Consider the following 27,350-nt stretch of genomic DNA (forward strand, 5'->3'; position numbering starts at 1 on the left):
GTGATATAGACATATTAGCATATTGGGTAGTAGTATAAACATAGAACAATTTTTTTTTCTTTTTTATTAAATCATCTAATGTATTCCTACCTGGCTCTATGAATTCATGCTTATGACAAAACCCTCATCTGACCTCATGTGTAAAAGACAGTTCAAAAGTAAATGTGTAGAATCTGTAGGCCCTACTGCAGTGAAACAGTGACCTCTAGGCAAAATAGCTCTTCTTTGTACTGCACTTTGTTTAAATGTTTTGCTTTTGGTCTGACATTTGGGGATAGTGGAGGGTAATGCTGGCCACACCTCAGTCTCTGCCAAGAGAAATTCACAGTGTAATAAGTGACTAAACTCCAATCCACACGTCAGACCAGAACAAGTTAACCTTTAACCACTTCAATCAGAGACAAATAGACAACGACCCCCTCAGAGACTCCTTTATTGACTTATCCGACAGTATTTACACAATTCAAAAAGAAACAGAAACTAAAATAAAATAAAAAATTTGAACAGTAAGTGCCAGATGGTAAAATCAAAAACACAATTTCAAAACCTAAGAAACTAAACAAAACAAAACCAACATAAAAACACAAGAGATTGCAGAATCATTAAATAGAAAAGCCATGGAGAGTCCTACAATATACTAAGACAGCATGAATGGTCTAAATATGTTTGAATCTTTTATTCTTTTTAAATGCATCAAGATGTGTACAGGATAGGAACGTGCTTCTCCCTAAGAGATTGTGTTATCTATTCACCTGCAGAACATCTCAGCGTGTTTGAAGACCGGGCTCAGTTTACTCAGGAGGTAAATGGTCAGATTATTTTTAACCCTTTGACGGGACAGATTTGACTCGTTTTCAAAACAATTCCAAATTTTAAGCCAAAATGTCTGCAGAACATTTGTTCTCGTTTAATCATCGAGAGGTTGGATAATAGAACCTCTTTCGCGCCAAAAAGGTTTTTCGGCATTTGAAAATCCACTTCCTGAAATTGTGAGAATTGCAAGTGAATCGATCCCGTCCCTAGACCACGAGAAAACCACATTCTGGATTAAAGATCTTCCACTTTTTGGACAGCTATGAGAAGAGCGGATCTGTGATATAAAGGGTTAAAAAAAATTATTCTGCTCCTACACTATGTAAACACAGCCTTTTGTTTCAATACGGGTGTTCTTCTCGTTGCTGATTTCCCGCTCAGATATCGAGAGAGGCGGGACCATGTAAGGCAGGGGGATTGGACCGTGCCAATGATGACATCATTGCATCAAGGAAGTGCACTTGGGGGGAGCAAACAGATTCCTTCAGTTACACTGTGGTCGGATTACTCAAATGTTTTGTTCCTCTCGCTCTCCCTCTCTTTCTCTCTCTCTCTCTCTTGCTTGGTTTCATTTTACAGGGAATCGAGACCGTTTGGCTCTCGATCAACATTGTTTTGTGTTTGTCCTGAGGACAATAAATCAAGGACTGGACAATGATGTGACAGGGAAGAGCTAAACTCCCAGACACCATGCTATGAGATATTTTCAATCTCCACACACTGGTGTTGTGTAATATCGTTCCAGTCCCTTTGCCCTCAGGTTTCAATCAAAGCCTAAAGGGAATCAGTCCTTGGCTCCCAGAGAAGATCCTATCTCTGCAGAGGCCTGTAGGGACCTGGGTCAACGCCATGTTCGGAATCCTTTCAACTTACTTTCACCTGACGGAGCCGAATGTCAGGTAGAACCGGCACTTAGAGCAGCTCTTTTCCTTCATAAAGGAACCAGTCGGTGTGTATCTTGAGAGCCTACCCTACTCACGATCGGGTGGGAATGTTAGGCGAAATAGAACATTTTAATATCAATGAAATCTGTTTAAAAAAAGGCAGCGATTGCATCATATTGTACTTTACTTGGCATTCGGTGGCACGAATAGTTATCGAGTTATCCGCGCTGCATATCATACGTACTTTCTGGGCAGTGTGAACTCTCAAGAATGCTCTGTTTGTTTCAGGTTCTCCCGATAAGCTCATTCTATCACACGGTAAAGTGTTTGAAGGGATCCGAGCAGGGCTTCGACCCGGAGCGGGGGGGCCTACGACGGCCTACGGTAGGAGTCGAGTGAAGTGCGCGTGTTGTTGCGCACTAGTAATCTCATTCAGCGTGAGGCTGCTAGCAACAGTCTCTGTCCTGTAAAGTTTCAAGAGCGATACAGTGCTCCACAAACCGTCAGTGTGCAGGTCTGCAACGAGCACACGTACAGTAGCCACTCCCTTCTAGCGGTGTGCTAATTAGCTAAGTAACCCCTAGTTCATGATTCGACTAGGGGAGGAATGAGCGGTGAACCGTAAGGCATCAAAATAATAAGGCGGGGAGGACAGTTTGTTACTTGTTTCTACTATTGTGCTACCGAGAGTGAAACAGGGTCGTTTACACATCCTACTATGTGCATGTCAGCGTTCCACACATTAAAAACACAGATCACAGGCGCTCGTCAGGTCAGCAAGCAAAACCAAACTAAAAAGGCAAATATTAACATCGGAAGGAAACCCAGGAGAGAAGAGACTGCGAATGGAACGGGATGATCGTATCTTCATACAAGTCCTTGTCTCAGCCTGAAAAATACTTTCTTCAGGGGACAATAATTTTTTTTCTTTCTTAAAAAAAACACCCAGTTTCACGTTTGTTTCTTATCAGATACATCGACCAAACATCTCCGCTCGGTCCTTTTTCCCCTTCGGCGACAGCGTGAAAGATCCTAACCCCTATTTTCTCATTTAAAGTAGTACAAATACAGAAGTGTAAGGCATTAAAATAACAAGGCAATAAAATGACATCCCTATGTTGCTGTTGTGCTCTGAATGTAAAATAGGGAATAGGACGTTTCCACGAGGAAGGCCACTTGCGGGGTTTCTCCCCTCAATGTTATTACAGGAAGATGTTCGCGGTGCCAGCGGTTCTTTCAAATCATCCTCCTGCTAGGGGGTTTTAAAAAGTAGACAGGCAGACCGGAGATTTACCTGCGCCGCTGTTTAGCTTCGGTGGTGGGAGAACCGAGTCATGTGAGGCGTTTTACATTCTAACCGCAAGATTCCGCGGCAAGTGGGTTCCGTTTGCCGACCGTCCGTGTTTAGCTTTGAGCCGCCGCCGCCGTCATGTAAATTACATGTAAATGTCTTGTATAAAACAATGACAGGTTGAGTAGGTAATATCTTGTAATGAGGAGATACGAGGAATAACATACGTTATGGGACAGCACCCGGCCTGCGCCGCCACGCCAGAGACACGCGACAGAAGGAGTTGTGTCCCGCCCTGGGAAAACCCATGGGAGGTTTACACAGTTCCACAACAGTTCTGACTTAAATACATCTGTTTAGAATATTTAAGAAAGGTTTGAGGTGGTCTGAACTAAGATTTGCCAAATTGTATTTCTCCTAACTTAAACAAACCTCTATTTTGCCTCGGTCTGTACTGAAATGGCTCAACTCCTTCTCTGTATGTCTCTGGATTACAGCTTGACTAATATGACCAAACCCGAGGGGACTCAATCATGGGTTGCGAGTTGAAAGATACATTTCTCTCTATGCTCACTGAGGATTTGGTTAAGTATGGGGAGCCTTCATCCAGTTCTTAGCTCATGGAAGAGGTATTTACCCCTCTGGGGTTCAGAGACAGATGTATTTGGGGTTTGGTCGTTTGGTCGCAGGCCGGGCTTTGTCAGTGTAAGGCACTAGAGAGGGAAACATACATGACTGTATCACATCTAGCTGGACACACACTAGATCACAACAACCACTAAAAGTCTACTACCAGATCACATTAAATCTGTCCGACCCCAAGTCAGACAGACGGAGCCAGGGTCTCACTTCGCGACAACTCAGATCAGCTAATTCAGGGATTGTGAATTTGTGTGAATTCAAAGTGTTTATTCAAAAAAATATATGGTCTAGTGAAGTGAAGTTTATAGATCAAGTTAAATAATAGATAGATCGATACATTTTGGAAAGACGATTCATAGGGAAATTAAGTGAATGAGCCTTCATGGAATAATCCTGATTTGAAATTGAATTGATCTTGAGGTTTAAATCAAACATCGTCGATCTTCTTCCTGAATTGACTGATGAGGTGTCGAGACAACCCTGGCAGATTAAAACTAAACCCCGTCACCAATCACACACACACACACACAGTGACATCATCGGCCCACTAAGCAGGGATTGGGCCGTAAAAAAACAACATAAAACACAGGAAGTAAGTCTGTCACTGGTCTAGAGCTGCATGTACTACCATGTGTTTACTGTTACACATCTGACATACATTCACATTGTATGATGCTTATTGGATCGTAGCCATACGGATAAAACAAAGAAAGTTGTATTATTTTTGTAATAATATTCATCTTATGGTCATATAACTTATTGTAGGAGATCAAATCCCTTTACTGATAACATGGAGAGAAACTGGCATTGGTCTGGCTACAGTTTCAGGTTTGGTTTCAATTAGAAAATGAGACCCAATAATTGTTGCAGATTTAAAACAACGACAAAACAACCTATTCATCACACATGCACACGCACACACACACACGCATGTGCATACACACACATGCACATTCTCTCTCTTTCAAAACCAGACATTCACCCTTTCTTTCATGCGCATGCACACACACACACACACACACACACACACACACACACACACACACACACACACACACACAGCCCTAGTGGGGCCTCACAGTATTATAGCTCTATTGAAGGCGGAGCTTAACAGTGAGAAGGCCGCTCCAGCTTGGCTGTGATTGGTCCAACTGGGTCACGTGCCCGTGCCTTTTTAGGAGGAGTTCAGCAGGTTACTGAGGACTGAAAAGAGAGAGGGAAAAAAAGATGGAAAAATATGAGATCGACATGTAAACATGCGTGTTTGCACTGTGTGTGTGTGTGTGCATGCATGCATGCGTGCGTGCGTGCGTGGGTGCGTGCGTGCGTGTGTGCGTGCGTGCGTGTGTGTGTGTGTATAATATGGAGGAGTAATACATTTTTGACAAGCTGGGTGACCTGGTTGACCTCCCCGATGGACCTGGACGTCAACCCGGACATAATTAGCTACACAATTTCATATTCAGTCAGCGTGTTAGGAGATAAAGGGAAACCACACCCATTTTCATAATTCCGAATTCATTTTCAGAATTTAGTGAACGTGAACAACTCGCACCTAAATCCAAAAAACTCAAACCTTGTGTGATCATCAGGTATAAGGTCTGAAGCTGCTCCATAGACGAGGAATCGGGAGAGATGGTGACGGTGACACTGAGTATTTTCTGTTTCAGAACTGAGAACACTACTATAGAATAAAGCTCATTTGGGTATACACAAGAAATCAACATCTAATGTGGGTCCACACAAAAAATTCAGTGTCAATGGAGCAGCTCCAGACATCACAAGTTTGATTATTAGTTTGACATTTCTGGCTTTGGGAGAGAGATAGCTCATACAGATATTGATTAAAACGTTCATAGGCCATGGAAATAATATATTGGAATTAGGGATGCTCGATCTTGGCTTTTTTACCGATGCCGATATACCGATATTGTCCAACTCTTCATTTCCGATACCGATATCAACCGATATCAACCGATACCGATATATGCAGGGTTTCCCCCCCCCCAAAAAACTGAATAATTTCAGGTAATTAACATTACTTATTACATGGCGTTTTCACATTCGCCGAAATGCTTGCTTGTGATTGGTCAATAGCCCCCCGACAGCGGTCATTATCAGACAATAATGACCGCTGTGGGACAATAATGACCGCTGTGCGCAGCTGTTCGCAATCAAGCCCCACTGACACACACTGTTTCAGTGCAATTAGACACTGCCGGTGTTCTTCTGCCGGCGATGACAGGGGGCGGAGCGACGAGCGGAGCCAGAACGCAGCCAGAACCAGTGTTGCGAGTCGATGTAAAATGAATTAGGTATATTGTTAGTAAGTTAGCCATGTAATAAGCGGGATAATGTATAGCTATACTCGATCATTGTCGCAAAATAATTGACCTTCACTGACGTTTAAAACACCTCGCCGAGGCGGCTCGGTATTTTAAACTCTGTGTCGGTCAATTATTTTGCGACAATGACCTCGTAGCTATACATTATCCCTTACATATCTCTGGAATTAACACAACATTATGCATACTTTTGACAATAAAAAAAAATCAGAATGTGTTCTTACTTGCTTGCCTGGGTAAATAAAGGTTAAATAAATAAAAAAATATATATATATATTTTTTTAAACCGATAGGCCTACCGATAATTTCCGATATCACATTTTAATGCCAATATCGGCCGATAATATCGGACATCCTAATTGGAATGATGTGATTTGAGTGGTGTTACTGTTTAAGTCAGCCTTACCGCCCCATCCCAGAGCCACAGGTACAGGAGGAGGCCCACAGGAATGTGTGTCATCACCTAACTTGGACACGCTGTACACTAATGAGTGTAGGCTGAGGACACAGCCCTGGTGGGATAACTCAAATCTGATGACACCTCCCTTGTGGCCTCATATCCGTGGACTTCATCGGACACAGGCGCCAACGCCTAACATCATTTCACGGTCACACACGCCAATCATTAGACCACGGCCGGCGGATTGGATCTAAAGAGGAACTACGCCCTCTTTATTATTATTTTTTTTTTATTGATCTTTTTTCCCCACTCCATTTTCCTCCGATTTTCTCCCATCCCAATGTTAGTCGTTATGCCAATTCCCAATCCCCTTCCTGGTCGCTGCGCACTTACCCCCCACAGTCAGATCATCTGGGAGAGTGGAGGCTATCACGTGCTTCCTCCGACACACGTCCAGCCAATCAACGCTTCTTTTCACCTGGCAGCGCGGATATTCTCCGAGAGGGCGTAGCGTGTGGAAGGATCACACTATCCCACTCAGGTCCCATCCGCGCTTAGCAGGCGCCCCGACCGAACTGTAGGAGTCGCTGTTTACAACGACCCGGACCCACCCCGCCAGCTTCTCCCACCCTCTAATACTGCCAATTGTATTAGTGTGAACGGCCAGCCAAGCTGGTGACAACCCCGGAGCTGTGAGCTGGATTCGAACAGGCGAATCCAGCTCACAGCTCCGGGGTTGGTGACGAACGCAATCTCCGCTACGCCACCTAACCGCGCCCTCTTTATTATTCTAAGTTATTCTACGACGGTCCACAGATATTAGTATTATATTAGTGAAAACCACATGGCTTCTCTGAGGTTCCACTCACAACAGTCGGCGGTGAGTCTGTGTCTTCTCTCGCAAACACAAGTACAGAATAACGACAATTAGAAGCCTGGTCAATATTAATTGTTTATTATTGTTGCCATTGACACTGCAAAGCAGTTTTTTGTTTTTTTACAGTACTTTTAATGTACATGGTATGTGGCTTCACCTTCTGAGGTGCCACTCTGTCACCAGCATCTCTATTTAATCACATTTTCAACAGGTTAGCTTCAATCTTGGTATCCGAGTGGATAGAATTACTGCATTAATGGAGCTAAATCGTATCGGCCATCTTTTCCTAAGCACCGCTGAAGATATGGTGTTAGGGTTAGATGTCATACTGGTACATGTCATACAAGTAATATTCATACGGGTTTAAATAAACAATTAGATATTTCCTAACTTTGCTGAGCAAGATTTTTGCGCAAAAGGAATTAGAGGCATGTCCCATATACGTAGACGTGTGTTCCAAATACAGGCAGGGTTGGTTTGTTGATTGAAGCAGATAAAAGTCTGGGCTATTAATTGTAGTATTCGTTTTATTTATTTATATATATATAGTTATAGTTATATATGTGTTCCATCCTTTGTCCTGATGTGTGTTTATGTGTGTCCAAGATTAATCTGAAGCTGCAGTGATTAAGACATGTGTTTTACATTTACATTTACATTTAGTCATTTAGCTGACAGTTTTATACAAGTGCTGCACAACAGGTCAGCAGGAAGGATAGAACAGCTAAGTAACATTGTTCGTCAAACAGTGTTGAACTTGGGTGCTACAGTCTTGAGTGTATAGTAGTATAGACAGGTTAGCATAGTAGGAAGTAATATAGGCAAGGTAGATTACTTAGTAACAAAATGCATGATAGTAAAAGAAAGTACAAAGGTTATTCATATTTTGTATTATTTTCTTCGTCCTTTTCGTTTTTGAAATATGTGTTCAAGATGAATCTGAAGCTACGTGGTGTGATTAAGACGTGAGTGAGGTCATTGGTTGTGTTGTGACATCATCAGCAGCTGTGTACAGTCCTCATGATGGACGACGCCCAGTGCCTCCCCAATGAGTTCAGCCACGCAACAGGTTAAGTGGTACATTTTAATCCTTGTGCTGCGTTTTGTGTTTTTTTTTTACTCACCCACTGAAATCGAGCTAAAGCGTGAACTTTAAAGGTGCTATTGTAGTGGGTTCTAGAAACATAATTCACCATGGTATTTATTGTATTGATGTGTTGATGGGGCACTGTCACTTTAAGGAGGTTGGTTTTGGGGTTAGGCTTAGAGGAGATGCCCTTTTTGGGGTTTCATTGATCAAATGCTTGGTTACTACGAGCCGTCAGATTCCAGCACGGCACAGCTCTGACAGCCGTCACTTGTTATAAATGACACACGGCTTTGATTTTGCGTTTCTGTATTTCAACGATTTCTACACTATCCATATATCCATAAGAAGTTGTGTGTAGTTAGTGATAATGTAAGTTAGTGATCATGTAAGTTAGTGATAGTGTAGTTAGTGATCATGTAAGTTAGTGATCATGTAAGTTAGTGATAGTGTAGTGAGAGATAGTGTAGTTAGTGATCATGTAAGTTAGTGATCATGTAAGTTAGTGATAGTGTAGTTAGTGATGTGTGTGTGTGTGTGTGTGTGTGTGTGTGTGTGTGTGTGTGTGTGTGTGTGTGTGTGTGTGTGTGTGTGTGTGTGTGTGTGTGTGTGTGTGTGTGTGTGTGTGTGTGTGTGTTGACTTGTGGAGTGTTGCTCTTGGCTCTGACCATGTGAGTTTTCCTGAGGGATTAATAAAGTCTACTTTGACTTTGATTACACCCAGAGGGCTATCTGTTTGAAGCAAGCAATCACTGGTTCATTACATCATACGAAAAAAGTATGTAATGAATAGAATATGTAAAATAAATACATATATAATAATACATGCTGTACATGTAAGGAGGTTTATGCTTGTATGTGTGCACTGCACTGGTATGTCTGTGTACTATATGTATAGTATATGTAAGTGGGTATGTGTGTACTGCACTGGTATGTCTGTGTACTATATGTATAGTATATGTAAGTGGGTATGTGTGTACTGCACTGGTATGTCTGTGTACTATATGTATAGTATATGTAAGTGGGTATGTGTGTACTGCACTGGTATGTCTGTGTACTATATGTATAGTATATGTAAGTGGGTATGTGTGTACTGCACTGGTATGTCTGTGTACTATATGTATAGTATATGTAAGTGGGTATGTGTGTACTGCACTGGTATGTCTGTGTACTATATGTATAGTATATGTAAGTGGGTATGTGTGTACTACACTGGTATGTCTGTGTACTATATGTATAGTATGTAAGTGGTTATGTGTGTACTTCACTGGTATGTCTGTGTACTATATGTATAGTATATGTAAGTGGGTATGTGTGTACTGCACTGGTATGTCTGTGTACTATATGTATAGTATATGTAAGTGGGTATGTGTGTACTACACTGGTATGTCTGTGTACTATATGTATAGTATGTAAGTGGGTATGTGTGTACTTCACTGGTATGTCTGTGTACTATATGTATAGTATATGTAAGTGGGTATGTGTGTACTTCACTGGTATGTCTGTGTACTATATGTATAGTATATGTAAGTGGGTATGTGTGTACTGCACTGGTATGTCTGTGTACTATATGTATAGTATGTAAGTGGTTATGTATTCTTAAACTGTGTGGTGCCTAAAATGTATACTTAAGGTGTGCATTTGTGCGCACACACGTGTATGTGCATGCGTGCATGCGTGTGTGTGTGTGTGTGTGTGTGTGTGTGTGTGTGTGTGTGTGTGTGTGTGTGTGTGTGTGTGTGTGTGTGTGTGTGTGTGTGTGTGTGTGTGTTTCTTACCCTGAGGGTCAGACTGGGCCTCCGCTGCCTCTGTTTTACGAGCAGCTTCTACATCCCCTTACAGAGAGAGAGAGGGGAAGAGAGAGAGGGAGACAGAGAGAGAGAATAAAGAAAGAAAGAGAGACAGAGGGACGGAGAGAGAAAGAGAGACAGAGAAAGAAAAGAAAGAAAGAAAGAAAGAAAGAAAGAAAGAAAGAAAGAAAGAAAGAAAGAAAGAAAGAAAAAGAAAGAAAGAAAGAAAAAAAGAAAGAAAGAAAGAAAGAAAGAAAGAAAGAAAGAAAGAAAGAAAGAAAGAAAGAAAGAAAGAAAGAAAGAAAGAAAGAAAGAAAGAAAGAAAGAAAGAAAGAAAGAAAGAAAGAAAGAAAGAAAGAAAGAAAGAAAGAAAGAAAGAAAGAAAGAAAAGGGAGAGCAAGACGGAGAGACATTGATAATCAAGTTTCAAGTTTCTTTAATAGTTGTCATACAGAAGTACAGAATACTTTTATACAACATAAACATAAAATAACATAGTAAATTAGAAGTAAAAAAAAAAATGAGGTCACAGTGTTCAGTATAGACATATGTACAATGTTCGATGCAGAATAGACGTAACTGAGTTACCATATAATATACAATACTGTGCAGTGTACTAATACAATACTATATAGTGCAAGGCAGAAATGGGATGAGGTGCAATTTAGGTACAATTTACAGTGGGTGTACGAGTTGTAGTGCAAATCCTTTATCAATAAATATAAAGTGTGTTTGTGTGGTTTAAGTGAGTGTGTGCGTGTGGGTGTGTGTGCTGTGTGCATTTGATGGTTGTTGCATAGTGTTTATTGTTCGTTTAGCAGCCTGATGGCCTGGGGATAGAAGCTTCTTCTGAGTCTTTTTGTGCTCGCCTTAAGACTCCGGTATCGCTTGCCTGACCGCAGCAGTTCAAAGAGGCAGTTGTTCGGGTGGCTCGAGTCCTTAATAATTCTCTTAGCCTTCCCCCTGCACCGCTTGTTGTAAATGTTCTGGAGGGTGGGAAGCCCCCTCCAATTGTGCGTTCGGCTGAACGTGTCACTCTTTGTAGTCTGCTACGGTCTTGTGCAGTGCTATTCCCAAACCAGGAGGTGATGTTGCCAGTCGGGATGCTCTCTATTGTACATGAGTAGAAGTTCCTAAGGATCTTCTGACTGACTTGGAACTTCCTTAGGCGCCTGAGGAAGTAGAGGCGTTGTCGTGCCTTCTTCACAACACTGTCAATGTGTGTGGTCCATGTCAAGTCCTCGGATATGTGGGCTCCGAGGTACTTGAAACTGTTCACTCTCTCAACCGGTGCCCCGTCGATGCTGAGGGGGCTGTAGTCCTTGACCCCCGACCTCCTGAAGTCCACAATCATCTCTTTTGTTTTGCTGACGTTCAGGGAGAGGCAGTTCTCCTGACACCACTGTGACAGATTCTCTACCTCTTGATTCTCAGATTCTCAGATTCTCTACCTCTTGTCTTCTCAGATTCTCTACCTCTTGTACCCCTTGTACATTTTCTTTGACAAGGACACATCGAGGTTGAAACTTTAGGTCTGTGAATTGTGCCTGCGTCCCATTAGCTGAAGCCCCTTCCTGAAGCCGACACCCTCCACCTCCCCCCTCCCTGGGGCTGACACCCTCCACCTCCCCCCTCCCTGGGGCTGACACCCTCCACCTCCCCCCTCCCTGGGGCTGACACCCTCCACCTCCCCCCCTCCCTGGGGCTGACACCCTCCACCTCCCCCCTCCCTGGGGCTGACACCCTCCACCTCCCCCCCTCCCTGGGGCTGACACCCTCCACCTCCCCCCCTCCCTGGGGCTGACACCCTCCACCTCCCCCCCCTCTTCCTGAAGCTGACACCCTCCACCCCCCCCCCCCTTCCTGAAGCTGACACCCTCCACCCCCCCCCCCTCCCTGGGGCTGACACCCTCCACCTCCCCCCCTCCCTGGGGCTGACACCCTCCACCTCCCCCCCTCCCTGGGGCTGACACCCTCCACCTCCCCCCTCCCTGGGGCTGACACCCTCCACCTCCCCCCTCCCTGGGGCTGACACCCTCCACTTCCCCCCCTCCCTGGGGCTGACACCCTCCACCTCCCCCCTCCCTGGGGCTGACACCCTCCACCTCTCCCCTCCCTGGGGCTGACACCCTCCACCTCCCCCCTCCCTGGGGCTGACACCCTCCACCTCCCCCCTCCCTGGGGCTGACACCCTCCACCTCCCCCCTCCCTGGGGCTGACACCCTCCACCTCCCCCCTCCCTGGGGCTGACACCCTCCACCTCCCCCCTCCCTGGGGCTGACACCCTCCACTTCCCCCCTCCCTGGGGCTGACACCCCTCACCTCTCCGGCATCACAACACAGGGTGGTTATTGTGTCTGTCGGGGAGAAGCGGGCTGCTTCCTGTTTCTCCCGTAGCACAGTGTTGACTGTCAACTAGTAACCGCTGCCTCAGCAGTATTAGGAGGCGGGACCATGTGTGACTGACAGCTCTCTAAATGTATAACTATGTCTTAGTCAGTTAGTTAGGTAATGCCCCTTCTATTCTTGATACAGGGTAATAACAACATGTTTGTTAGCTAGCTAGCTAGATATCAACTAGCTTATTAGTGAGATAATTAAATAATCTCATCCTCAATAGGCTAATGTAATAACCCTATATAATAACGTGTGTTCACTAGCTAATTGGATAATTACCTCCGCTGTTCTTGAAGCAGAGCTTCTTTTTCTGGTAGGTAAAGTATCCAACGGCTGCACCCACTATGGCCACGCCCACTCCGCACAGGATACCAGCCAATGAGCTGCCAGAGTTGCCTTCTGGGGACAAACAAACAAGACAAATGGACTGGGTGTCAATCTCATAGTTGATAAGAATGTCAACATGTCTCAGAGACGTACCAGAGAAAGAGAGAGAGAGAGAGAGAGAGAAGGAGAGAAAGAGAGAGAGAGAGAGAGAGAGATAGAGAGAGAGAGAGGAATATAAACTAGTAGATTATATAACATTTTATTTGATTACGACATTGAAAATGTAAATATATAGCACCCAACCAATCCAGTTACAACTCATGTTTTACACCACAAGAGGCCATTTTGTGTAGTTCTCTTTCTTCCAACATGGCTGCCCATAACCAATGGTGACCACTTTCTAAAGAAAAGGCCTGATTAAGGTAAGTGAAACAGTCAAGGCATGACATTACTATAATATTACTGTACCCTGTGACTTGTTCACAAGATCCAGTAATAAAACCACAAATGATTATGTTTTTGTGGATATAATAATGATAATAATAATAATAATAATAATAATAATAATAATAATAATAATAATAATAATAATAATAATAATAATAATAATAATAATAATAATAATAATAATAATAATAATAATAATAATAATAATATATCAACACATAGCGACTATTGTTTGGCACATAGCAACCATTGTGTCTTCATACATTCTACACATTCTGCACAAGGCCTCTCATCACTTCAGTCTCTCGGTACAAAATGTACAAATCATAAATTCCAAAGCATCTGTGCATAATTACGTCGACTCCACGCTGTCTGAATCAAGTCAAATATTTACATGTTTGAGCTACAATCGTGCTCCAAAATATCTTTAGGCGTGTGTAACTCATGCTACAAAATCTCTCTTGGTCGCAACAAATATGTAAATAAAAACATGTGCCGGTGTAACGTTAGAGGCGTGACTTTGACTATACTGCTTGTTATTTATGGTTAACTCGTCTTGGAGGCGTGACTTTGACTATACAGCTTGTTATTTATGGTTAACTCGTCTTGGAGGCGTGACTTTGACTATACAGCTTGTTATTTATGGTTAACTCGTCTTGGAGGCATGACTTTGACTATACAGCTTGTTGGAAAACTTGTCACCAGAGCATCCTTTTCACATTCTTCCCCTGGAAGGAGAGGGAGAGCTTCTCTGTACTTGACACCCTGAAATCTGAGTTGCATGTGTGATGTCACACACAGGAAGCTGAGTAGTGATTGACATGTGCATGTGTGATGTCACTACACAGGAACAGTGTTGTGCTAGTTACTGAAAAATAGTAACTCAGTTACTTTACTAGTTACTTCATTTCAAAGTAACTTCGTTACTGTACTAGTTACTTACACCCAAAAGTAATGAGTTACTGTGAAAAGTAACTATTTAGTTATTTAAAAAAAAATAAAAAAAATAAATTGCTCAAGTCCCATGCCCCATATACTCAAAATCGGTTGATCAACTTGACAGTTTCCATTCACATCACCGAACTCTGCTAAGCAATGTGGTCTAGAGCGTTTCATTATATATTCCCTCCCCGCTGTATGTATATTTCTCTCCCACCCACCCACCCCCTCCTAATGTACAGTCCCCTCCCCATCATATGTATATACTCTGTCAGGATCTAGGGGTAACAGTACTGTATATTTGAATACCGCTTATGTCACAAATGTATCAGTACTAAATACCTATATGTCCCTATGCCATAAATGTCATGTATGTTGTGTATGTCATAAATGTCTATATGAATTGAAAATGGGGGACCCTGATGGAAACAAGACAAACGTCTTTCTCAGGTCTGCATCCCCTTAACAATTGTATGTATTGAGCCGTACTGTATTGTACCCATTCTGCAATCTGTTAAATAAAGTTTTCATTCATTCATTCATTCATCCATTCATTAATTCATTCATAACCATCTTGCAGCGTTGTTATCAAAGCATTGCAACGTTAGAATAGTTAGGATATCAATTGTGCATGAAAGGACTATATTTATATTGTTTGATTAGTATTATGAGATTCCCTGGCAGATTAAGTACAGTCAAAATCCGTTGATCTTGAGTTTCAGTGAACACATTGCACTCACCGTCACCAGTCTGCGGTGGTCGAGATGTAACGTTAGTCCAGTTGACTCCAGCAGCCCTTCAAACATGTTCTTTATCTCGTTTCCATGTTGTATATTAATTATCTCTCCAAGTAGTTGCTAAATGGTTTGTTAGTTCGTTATTATTACTGCGTTCTTATTATGTAGATTCATAGCGAGCGTCCTCTTGTTGTTTACTGTAGAGAGCGCCTATTTCTTTCAGAACGTCAGTGGCCAATCAGAAGTGCGAAACCAGAATGAGGCTACGGAAAGAAATAATAATAATAATAATACTTCGTTTTATATAGCGCCTTTCAGTCTACAGTAAACAAAACAAACGCAGGCGAAATAAGGACGCTCGCTATGAATCTACATAAAAAGAACGCAGTAACGAACTAACAAACCATTCAGTAACGTAAGTAGCGTTACTGAATTTCAAAAGTAATGCGTTAGAGTACTAGTTGCGGCAAAAAGTTACTTCGTTTCTGTAACGCGTTACTTTGTAACGCGTTAGTCCCAACACTGCACAGGAAGCTGAGTAGTGATTGACATGTGCATGTGTGATGTCACTACACAGGAAGCTGAGTAGTGATTGACATGTGCATGTGTGATGTCACTACACAGGAAGCTGAGTAGTGATTGACATGTGCATGTGTGATGTCACTACACAGGAAGCTGAGTAGTGATTGACATGCAGCCTCGAAGGAATCTAAACTGCCAACTTGGAATTCCTGTCGAGTATCAACGTGCGCTCGTTGGCAATTAGCATATTGATAGATCCTTGCATTCTCAATGAGGGAAAAGGTGTAGAGATGCTGCTAAGCCATTTTCAGTCGTATATTGAACAATTTGGTGAAAAAAAAACATATTCCTACAAATTGTTATTCAACATAGAACATTCTTTTTAAAGGTTTAAAATGCACACAGAGGGGATCTTTAAAGCTGCAGTCTGTAGGATCTGGATAACTTGCAGGAGGACGGGTGCAAATACGTCCTTTTTGACACTGACACCGTCACGCGCTCGCGGCACATGTCTGACAACAACAAAAACCCAGAGCCACGCCCCCAAACCTTCAGAGGGCGTGACTCATCACTGTGCGGTGGGTACTGCAACATTAACCCTACTCTTCAACCTCTTCATGTATCTCTCTGTGTCTGAAATTAACAAAATGTTTGATTCAATAACATTTAGCCCATTTAATCAACAGATCTATGAAATGGCTTTATTGTTGTCCTGAAAATTAATGTATCATGTAAAACGACCTCTTCGCATTTAAGGTTAATCACAGACTAAATACATATCTCATCTGTCAATGCCGCTATGATGTCAGGGTGTGAATAATATTACTTACTTACTTATCCTCTTCGTCCCGGTTGGGGCATAAGGCCGCAATCATACACTGAATAATATTAGACTAAATGCATCTCAGTAAACTAAGGGCCTCGTGACCAACTCATCCACTAAATTGTAAATCGGCCATTGTTACACTCTCAGCAAGAAATTCATTGGCTTACAATCGTTCACAAAACCCTCCTTGGTCTGATCCCTCCTTATTTGATACACCTGTTAAAATGGTCATCTACTCCCCTATAACACCAGAGCTGCTCACCATATCTCACTAGAAGTTCCCCGTGTTAACACTTCCTTTGGTCAATCCTCCTTCCAATTCGATGCTCCCAGCAGTTGGAAGTTGATGCCCCTCACTACCTTTAAGGACTCTATCGCAGAGTCGTTTACAGACACCTGCGACTGTCATCCAGCCTTTTAACTGTAATTTGTCTGTTCTGCTTCATGTATTAGATACTTTGTGATTTTATAAAGGTTAAATAAATGGACTAGGAAGAGGTGGACGTAAGCCGGCTGACAGGGGGGAATAGTTCTGCTGCCGGTCGTCCTGTCTGGTCCCTGTCTCTCAGAGAAACCTGCAGAGATGCTGAGAGTGGCCACTAGATGGCACTACGCAGTTGAAACGCAGTCTGGCGGAACCAACCTTGAAAGTCACCGTCATGCACTTGAATATGCGTGTGTGAATGTGTGTACGTGTGTGTGCGTGTGCATGTGTGTGACAGTGACACCTTAATCAGCGTTTCTGTTATAACTGCCAGAATTTCCTGTTCCTTCACATTAGCAGTTTATACCACTCCTATGTATCTGTGTGTGTGAGTGGGGGGGGGGGGGGGGGGGGTACGGCGATTGCCACAGTAATTTTCCATTCTTTTAAACAGAGGCAGAGCCGCCCATCGCATAATTAGCTCCCTAGCGACTGTCACTGTGACACGGCAGGTTTGTCAGCACCTGTGGCCCCATAACTATGACAGCCGCTCTGTGGCATCCCATAATAGTTTGAGGAGCAGTGATCATGGTGCATGTGTAGGGTGACCAGATGCAAAAAGTCCAAAAGCAGGACAACAGTACGATTTTGTTGGGACAAAGTGGGACAGATAGATAATGTAATTTTTTTTATTAGAATAACATGGTCTTCACCGAGACCAATTTATTTTTTTTGCTTCAAAAAGAGGGACATCCTCTCAATATGTGGGACGTTCGGTCAAATGGTGGGACAGTACAACCAAAAGGGGGACACCTGGTCACCGTGCATGGAGTAGATACCTGGCATAGTCAGAAGAGAGACACACACATACGTGCTCACTGTCACTGTCTCTCTCTCTTTTTTCAGTCTCTGTTTGTCTCTCTCTCACTTTGTCTCTCTCTCACTTTGTCTCTCTGCCTCTCTCTCTCTCTCTCTCTCTCTCTCTCTCTCTCTCTCTCTCTCTCTCTCTCTCTCTCTCTCTCTCTCTCTCTCTCTCTCTCTCTGTCTCTACCTCCCCCACCCGCCCATGCCCTGCATGCCACAAATAAAGGCACACACACACACACACGCACACACACGGACACACACACACTCGCGCGCACGCACGCACACACACACACACGCGCGCGCGCGGACACACGGACACACGGACAGACAGAAAGGTGACATTCCGTCACATTCTCGGCATGACTGTCCTCTCCTTGTCTCAGCTAAGCTCACAGCAGACGCTTTTATGTGGTTTCAATGTCATCTCCTCATCAATCAAGTTATCTTGGTGAAGCGTAAACCAACAGAGTAATGTTCCAGGTAAATACAGAGAGACGGTCTTTAACCACAGCAATTTAACCACAGCAATGCCAATAGTTCTGATTCATGGACCACATTTATATAGCGCTTCTCTTCTCCTGGTCTTCTGATCACTCAGAACACTTTACATGGTATGCCTCACAGTCACACACACACACATACGCACGCACACACACATACGCACACACACACACATACGCACACACACACACGCACGTCAGCACAGCCACTAGTCTGGCAGTCAGCACAGCCACTAGTCTGCCAATCAGCATGGCCACTAGTCTGCCAATCAGCATGGCCACTAGTCTGCCAGTCAGCACAGCCACTAGTCTGCCAATCAGCATGGCCACTAGTCTGCCAGTCAGCATGGCCACTAGTCTGCCAGTCAGCATGGCCACTAGTCTGCCAATCAGCACAGCCACTAGTCTGCCAGTCAGCATGGCCACTAGTCTGCCAATCAGCATGGCCACTAGTCTGCCAATCAGCATGGCCACTAGTCTGCCAGTCAGCATGGCCACTAGTCTGCCAGTCAGCATGGCCACTAGTCTGCCAGTCAGCATGGCCACTAGTCTGCCAGTCAGCATGGCCACTAGTCTGCCAGTCAGCATGGCCACTAGTCTGCCAGTCAGCATGGCCACTAGTCTGCCAGTCAGCATGGCCACTAGTCTGCCAGTCAGCATGGCCACTAGTCTGCCAATCAGCATGGCCACTAGTCTGCCAATCAGCATGGCCACTAGTCTGCCAATCAGCATGGCCACTAGTCTGCCAATCAGCATGGATACCAGTCTGCCAATCAGCATGGCCACTAGTCTGCCAGTCAGCATGGCCACTAGTCTGCCAATCAGCATGGCCACTAGTCTGCCAGTCAGCATGGCCACTAGTCTGCCAGTCAGCATGGCCACTAGTCTGCCAATCAGCATGGCCACTAGTCTGCCAGTCAGCATGGCCACTAGTCTGCCAGTCAGCATGGCCACTAGTCTGCCAGTCAGCATGGCCACTAGTCTGCCAATCAGCATGGCCACTAGTCTGCCAGTCAGCATGGCCACTAGTCTGCCAATCAGCATGGCCACTAGTCTGCCAATCAGCATGGCCACTAGTCTGCCAATCAGCATGGCCACTAGTCTGCCAATCAGCATGGATACCAGTCTGCCAATCAGCATGGCCACTAGTCTGCCAGTCAGCATGGCCACTAGTCTGCCAATCAGCATGGCCACTAGTCTGCCAGTCAGCATGGCCACTAGTCTGCCAGTCAGCATGGCCACTAGTCTGCCAATCAGCATGGCCACTAGTCTGCCAGTCAGCATGGCCACTAGTCTGCCAGTCAGCATGGCCACTAGTCTGCCAGTCAGCATGGCCACTAGTCTGCCAATCAGCATGGCCACTAGTCTGCCAGTCAGCATGGCCACTAGTCTGCCAGTCAGCATGGCCACTAGTCTGCCAATCAGCACAGCTACTAGTCTGCCAGTCAGCATGGCCACTAGTCTGCCAGTCAGCATGGCCACTAGTCTGCCAATCAGCATGGATACCAGTCTGCCAATCAGCATGGCCACTAGTCTGCCAATCAGCATGGCCACTAGTCTGCCAGTCAGCATGGCCACTAGTCTGCCAATCAGCACAGCTACTAGTCTGCCAGTCAGCATGGCCACTAGTCTGCCAGTCAGCATGGCCACTAGTCTGCCAATCAGCATGGCCACTAGTCTGCCAATCAGCACAGCTACTAGTCTGCCAGTCAGCATGGCCACTAGTCTGCCAATCAGCACAGCCACTAGTCTGCCAGTCAGCATGGCCACTAGTCTGCCAGTCAGCATGGCCACTAGTCTGCCAGTCAGCATGGCCACTAGTCTGCCAATCAGCATGGCCACTAGTCTGCCAATCAGCATGGCCACTAGTCTGCCAATCAGCACGGCCACTAGTCTGCCAGTCAGCATGGCCACTAGTCTGCCAGTCAGCATGGCCACTAGTCTGCCAGTCAGCACAGCCACTAGTCTGCCAATCAGCATGGCCACTAGTCTGCCAATCAGCATGGCCACTAGTCTGCCAATCAGCATGGATACCAGTCTGCCAATCAGCACGGCTACTCTTATTATTAATATTACTAAATGGAGAGGTTGGTCGTGTAAAGAGCCAATAAATCACACCGGCACATCCAGCTACTTTGTCTTTGTTCGCGGCCGCTCCCAAACACAGACACTGTTCCTATTGACCAACGCTTTGTGTGAAAAGTTTGTTTTGTTGGTGCATCATGTTCAGTCAAGCAATTGCTTTCCAACACTGGCAGCCATTGAGAGTATCCACCATTGAGAGTATCCACCATTGTTAAAGTTAGGTTTGCTCTGTTTTCAGTCAGCTGCAGGACATTTCCTCATTTGAATCTCCAAGTGACCTAAAACTGAGAGGTAATGGCAAAGATGGTCTTCAGTGTGATTTATATCAGTGCGTTTTGTCCTAAAGTTGTAGTTTATGAACAAACACGACCTAATCCCTGTTTATTCCACGTTGTTTGATCTCAAACCCTGCCCTCTTTTCTTGATCATCCAATTAAAACGGTTGCTTTCCTCGGACAAATGGCAAGTTCTGATTGGTTTGCCAGGATGACCCGTCGACGTGGCACGAGACAGCGATGTGGCAGCTCAGCTCACGTCTTCACGTGGAGCAGAACATGCTCAGAGAGGCGCAGAGCGGGTGGCACCTGTTCTAATTTGTTGGTATTAATTTTCTACGCCCACTTTGCCTTGTTCTTTTCCCCAGATTGTTCACTGGACTGGCACTGATAACCGTGAGTATATTTACATGTACGTTTTTAAACTATGTCAACCCTTTCACTGCCACACTACCAAATGGTTAACCTTTTCACTACGACAATACAGAATGTTAACCCTTTCACTGCCACTCTACCAAATGGTTAACCTTTTCACTACGACAATGCAGAAGGTTAACCATTTCACTGCCACTCTACCAAATGGTTAACCTTTTCACTACGACAATGCAGAAGGTTAACCATTTCACTGCCACTCTACCAAATGGTTAACCTTTTCACTACGACAATACAGAAGGTTAAAGGTCCCATATTGTACTCCTTTTCAACAAGTTAATATAGAATTTCATTTCTCAATTTCCCCAAGCGGATCAATAAAGGAATATCTTATCTTATAGGTGTCTGAGGTCCCCAAAATGTGTATTTGACATTTTCTTTTGAAAAAAATATCACTCTTTTTTATTGAATGCATTCTGGCATGCCTCTACACCCCTCTGTTTCAGTCCTGTTCTCGACGGGCTGTTTCTGTGCGCGGGAGGCGTCTGGCTTGCGAAATTCAGATCAAACTGTCAAACTGGGCATTGCAAATCAAATGTGAATGGATATTCAGCGATTGCAATATCCTATTTCTCACCCAAAATGTTGTCAGAAACACATTTTAGTGGGCGGCTGGGTAGCGCAGCGGACTAAGCGCCTGTCTACCACCGCAGAGACTCTGGGATCTAATCCAGCTGTCAGCGGTACCTCCGGCTTGGTCAGTCGTCCCTACTAACACAATTGGCAGTGTTAGCGGGTGGGAAGCCGGTGGGGTATGTGTCCTGGTCGTTGTAAACAGCGACACCTCCTGGTCGCCTGTTCAGCAGGAAAAAGATCTGGGGGAGGTAGTGTGATCCTCCCACGCGTTACACTCCCCCAGTGAGAGTCCTCGCTGTCAGGTGAAAAGAAGCGGCTGGCTGACTCCACATGTATCGTAGGAGACATGTGATAGTCTTCAACCCTCCCTAGGTCGGCAAGTGGGGGGGAAATGCGTGCAACGACCAGGAAGGGAATTGGCATAGCGACTAAATTGGGATGGGAGAAAATACGAAAAAAGGGGGATAAAAAAAAAGATTAAAAAAAAAGAAACACATTTTAGTGAACCGTTTAGGTAGAAGAGAACGTTTATGAGCGAGCTGCCATCTTTACGAGCGAAACACAGAAGTCAAGGACCACCCATACATCAGAGCGGAGATTGCCTCTATTTTGGTCGTGCCCCAAAACAACTTGGGAGGATAAACAAGGATTAGATGGTGTTCATACAAAACTGATATAAATCACACTGAAGACCATGGTTTGCCCAGAAATAGTCATTACCTCTAAATGTCAGGTCACTTGGAGTAATATTAAATACTCCAGGTAGGGAAGTGTGGCAATATCCTGCAGCCGACACAAACAGAGCACACCTAACTTTTCAAAATGGTGGGAACTATTGGCTGCCAGTGTCAGAAAGCAATTGCTTGACTGAACAACATGATGCACCAACAAAACAAACGTTTCACACAATGTAAGCCTTCTGCAGACAGTTTTTATACAGACCAGATATCAATAGAGGTCAATAGGAACAGTGTGTGTGTTTCCCCAGAGAAGTAGGAGCGGCCGCGAACAAAGACGGAGCCGGATGTGCCGGTCTGACTGTGATTGGTCAGTCGTTATATCACCATCCAATGGCTTTGTTTCAATAGGGAGGGTTCTTGTCACAGCTGAACTGCACGACGTACGTATTTTACATGGTGTCAGTGTTGAGACGAGCCCTCGTGTAAAATACGATGCAAAACATAGAAAATCAGGGCACCTATAAAAGGGACACGTCAACATTATGTGGAATGTGCTTACCATCTTCTCCATAGATACCAATTTCCTCTTTGTGTTCAGTAGAAAGCTATGCAGCTGCAATCTAGCCTAGCTTAGCACAAATGAATGGAAGCAGATATGGACCATTAGCCTAGCTGTTGGCCAAAAAAACACCTCTCTCAAGGTTTTAACACATTGAGTGCCAACGACGAGAAATATCGTTGTTGGCCGCCATGCGTTCAGTGCCAATGACAAGAAATCTCGTTATTTAATCGTTATTTCTTTTATTAGCGATATCCATTAATTTTTCATCAATCCAGCCTCACGTTATCATTGGGACTGTCTATGAGCTTGAAAAGGTCAAATACCGCCCCCTATTGTCTCCCGGATGGTATTGCACCCATTGGAATGGACTCATTGAAAATGCATGTGAAAAGAAAACTCCGGATTCCACATTTGACTTCTCAGGCATGTAACCGGAGACTATTGCATTCATTGGGGCAACCGAAAGCAGCGTGGATTATCTGTTTCGAGGTCTAATGTTGGGATCAATAAACACGATCGATATTTGGAATGGCGATCAGGAATTGGAATAATCTTTTTGCAGAACATCTGATCTGAGGTAAGGAATCTATTTTACCAGTTTTGGGGTAATCAGATGTTTTTGTTCACATATTTCACAACGTGTCTGTGTCTGTGTGTGCCTGTATGACGTTAGCGCTGACCAGGTCATAGATAATCGATTTTTCAGCCCACTTCTCTAGCGTGCATAAGTACACATATACTATCGATAATTTAGCGTTTATTTGAAAACGATTAATAAATCAGCTGGAAAATTACAACGTGTTGTGTGTATTCCACTAAAGGGCGATTCCTGCGGAATAATTTTTTTTCTAGAAATGTCCAAAACTATACTCGTATTCAAAACGGTATAAAACGGAAATGTACCGATGAAAAAACAATCCGTTTCATACATGTTGACTGCAAGCAAGTCATTGATAAGCGACGGGCATATTAGACACATAGCCATAATTTAAGATATACCGTACTTTTCGCACTATAAGCCGCACCTGAATATAAGCCGCAGCAGCTAAATTGAATGATGTGTACATATATAAGCCGCACTGGACTATAAGCCGCAGGTGTTTTAATGTTTAATTACCATATGTAAGGGTTCGTGCACAGAGGGGATTGTCGGGAAAGAGATGGCTGTTTGAGGAAGCTCCCATTTATTAACATTTTTGTTTAAACAAGAACAGTTAGCAGCGCCGGGTACAGTAGGTAGCAACGTTAGCTCTCATAACGTTAGCCAGTTAGCAGCGCCGGGTACAGTAGGTAGGCAGCATGTTGAAAGAGGAGCCCTGAGCTGCTCATACACTAGACTCTTGCCGTAATGGTTTGTTGACGTGAGGGGGAGGAGGAGGGGCAAGGCGTGCACTGCTGCAGCAGATTTAGGAGTCTGATCTGACGGTCACAGAGCTGAGGGAGTGCGCCCAGTTAGCTGTAAAAATCCATAGATTAGCCGCACCGTTATATAAGCCGCAGGGTTGAAAAATGGGGGGAAAAGCCGCGGCTTATAGTCCGAAAAGTACGGTAGTTTATGCGTTCACAAATGTGCTCGCCCTAAGCGCTGGCACTCAAGCGATAAATCGCCCACCCCATGCTGGCAATCAAATTGTTAAGGTAGGCTAGCGGTCCGTATCCGCTTCCATTCATTTGTGCTAAGCTAGGCTACCTGGCAGCCGGATAGCTTCCTTCCTGTCGGATAGTGGGCACATTTCCTACAATGCCGGTGTGTTCCTTTAAGAAAGCCTCTGGCCACAGCACTAACATACTCCATACTCTTATAGTAGTCCAGATATTCACTAATAGTTCATCAGATTTGGTCTTTGGGACAGCAAGACTACAGCAGAGTCTCCTCAGAGCTCAATCATATTACCAGCAATAAGAAATCACCTCAACTCAGAGCAGGGTGTTGCTTTTTAACTCCATAACGCATGTACTGTAGGTAGCGTTACTGACGCAACAGGTGTTGCAAACTGAATCACGGTTTGACTGAACAGCAAGCGTTCTAATGACTGGATGGTTCTTAGAGTCCCTTGAGTATGTTCTGATCTAGGGAAATCAGCTTGTTCCTATGACGCCTCTAACTCTTGGAATGTCCTCCAACTCTCTCTGAAGTCGGTCACATCAGTCATTCATACAGCTCATCCATCCACAAGGAAGCATACTAGGACCACTACTGTATTACAACAATATTGTCACAAGGAAAGATGAAATTACATACCTAGGTTCCATCCTAGAGGCAAATCTTTCCTGTGACAAAATGGCATCCAATGTAATAAAAAAAAGTCTACCAATGAACTAGATTCTTGTACCGGATCTCCTCTCTGGTAAACAAGAATACCCTGAAGACTCAGGCAGGAGCACTCATTCAAGGGTACTACGACTATGCTTGCACCTCATGGTACCAAAGCACCTCAAAGGCGCTAAAAACAAGATTACAAACATCACAAAACAAACTGGTCAGACTACTACTTGACCTTACTCCTAGAACCCACCTCACCCCTGCCCACTTTGACTACCTAGGATGGCTTAGAGTAGACGACAGAGTACAGCAACTTGCAATGGGCCTGGTCTACAAGATACACTACATGACTAAGGTACCCATGTACATGTCAAAATACTTCCCAAAGGTCAGTGAATACCACGGCCACAACACCAGAGGGAGCTCCACAAATCATGTTAAACCCAGATTCGGCTCAAACAAGGGACTAAACACGTTTCGCAATTATGCCACATCAATGTGGAACACCCTACCCAAAGCTGTAAAGGAATGTTAATCACTACCCACTTTCAAAACCACTCTCAAAGAGCACCTACGGGAGACTGCAATTCGAAACTGGCCCCTGTAAATGTCCTAACCCAACCCCCTCCAATGTACAGTAAATGTCCTAACTAGTGCTGTTAATAGATTAAAAAAATTTAACTAATTAATCTCACAATTTTCTGTAATTAATCTAGATACATTTTTCTACTTAAGGCCGAAGCTTGTAACAGATATTTACTTGAGTAAAATCATGGAATTAATGTAAAGTCAACACAAAGAAAGTATATTTAGATTCAAAGACTATTTTAATAGCTTTCTTTGAATACAGTTTCTCTCCTGTGAAATACAAATGTTCAACAAAACCTCAGCTAGACCTCTTTCTTATATCCGAACAAGCAAATATACTGCTGAAAGTTCAGAACGTTGAAGATTTTTCACTCCATAGATTAATCTAGATTAATTTATTTTAATGCTTTAAATAGTTTAAATTAATCTCCAAAGTTAAAGCATTAATTTTGACAGCCCTAGTCCTAACCCAATAATACACAAGACCCTCTTCTTGGAACCAAGTATGGTTTCGTCGATATTCCAATGTACAGTTTTGCTTGTACAGTTGTACAGTTTCCCCTACCCCGCCTACCCATCAATCAATCAATTCAATCAATCAATCAATCAATCAATCAATCAATCAATCAATCAATCAATCAATCAATCAATCAGCTATTAATAAACAGTTGTAAATGGACACATCAGTCATTCATAAAGCTGTGTTAATAAACACATATAAACTGTCACATCAGTCGTTCATGAAGCTATTAAAAACAGTTGTAAACTGTCACATCAGTCATTCATAAAGCTATTATTAAACAGTTTTTTTTATCCACTTTTTTCTCCTCTTATTCTATTTTTCTCCCATCCCAATTCCACTGTGCCAATTCTCCCCTCCCCTGCCTTGAACGTTGCTCGCATATGCCCCCCATTGGCCGGTTATAGGGAGGATAGAAGCCTTGCATCACGTGTCCCCTCCGATACACGAGGAGGCAGCCTGTCACATCTATTCACCTGCCAGCGCGGACTCTCATTGGCGAGGTATAACGTGTGGGAGGCTCACACTACCCCCGCCATTTCCTGTCTCTGCTGTGCAGGCGTCCCCCAACCGACCTGTAGGAGTCGCTGTCCACAACGTCCAGATTACCACCCAGCGACTTCCACCCGCTAACTCTGCCAATTGAGTTAGTATGACGGCTGGCCCAACGCCGACAGCCGGAGTCGAACCCGGTGTCTCTTGCATTGGTGACGAGCGCAATGTCCGCTGCGCCACCCAGCCGCCCGCTATTAATAAACAGTTATAAACTGTCACATCAGTCATTCATAAAGCTATTAATAAACAGTTATAAATTGTCACATCAGTCATTCATACAGCTATGTATGAATAAACAGTTGACATCAGTCCCTCATACAGCTATGTATTAATAAACAGTTATAAACGGTCACATCAGTCATTCATACAGCTATATAAAACAGTTATAAACGGTCGCATCAGTCCTTCATACAGCTATATAAAACAGTTATAAACTGTCACATCAGTCCTTCATACAGCTATGTATTCATAAACAGTTATAAACTGTCACATCAGTCATTCATAAAGCTATTAAAACAGTTATAAACTGTCACATCAGTCATTCATAAAGCTATTAATAAACAGTTATAAACTGTCACATCAGTCATTCATACAGCTATGTATTAATAAACAGTTATAAACTGTCACATCAGTTATGTATTAATAAACAGCTCTACTCCGTCCAGGCAGCTGTCTCACTCAACACAAAGCAATAATGAC

The 27,350-nt window shown here is 43.9% G+C and overlaps 1 protein-coding gene across 7 annotated transcripts in view; it reads right to left on the reverse strand.

The window, feature by feature from the left end:
• Positions 1-416: 416 nt before the first annotated feature.
• The window catches only part of LOC311227921 (uncharacterized protein), a 196,265-nt gene continuing 169,331 nt past the window's right edge, over positions 417-27,350 (reverse strand). For 6 of the 7 annotated variants that reach the window (XM_084313783.1, XM_084313788.1, XM_084313787.1 and 3 more), the window contains 3 exons: positions 12,806-12,925; positions 10,118-10,174; positions 417-4,833 (listed from right to left, as the gene is read on the reverse strand). In XM_084313783.1, the coding sequence (XP_084169909.1) occupies positions 4,805-4,833; positions 10,118-10,174; positions 12,806-12,925 (206 nt within the window). In that variant the 3' untranslated portion in view covers positions 417-4,804. The remainder of the gene's footprint in view (positions 4,834-10,117; positions 10,175-12,805; positions 12,926-27,350) is intronic. The other variant, XM_084313784.1, reaches the window with a different exon arrangement.

The sequence above is a fragment of the Notolepis coatsorum genome, assembly GCF_963971535.1.
Source record: "Notolepis coatsorum genome assembly, chromosome: 5".
NCBI lineage: Eukaryota > Metazoa > Chordata > Actinopteri > Aulopiformes > Paralepididae > Notolepis > Notolepis coatsorum.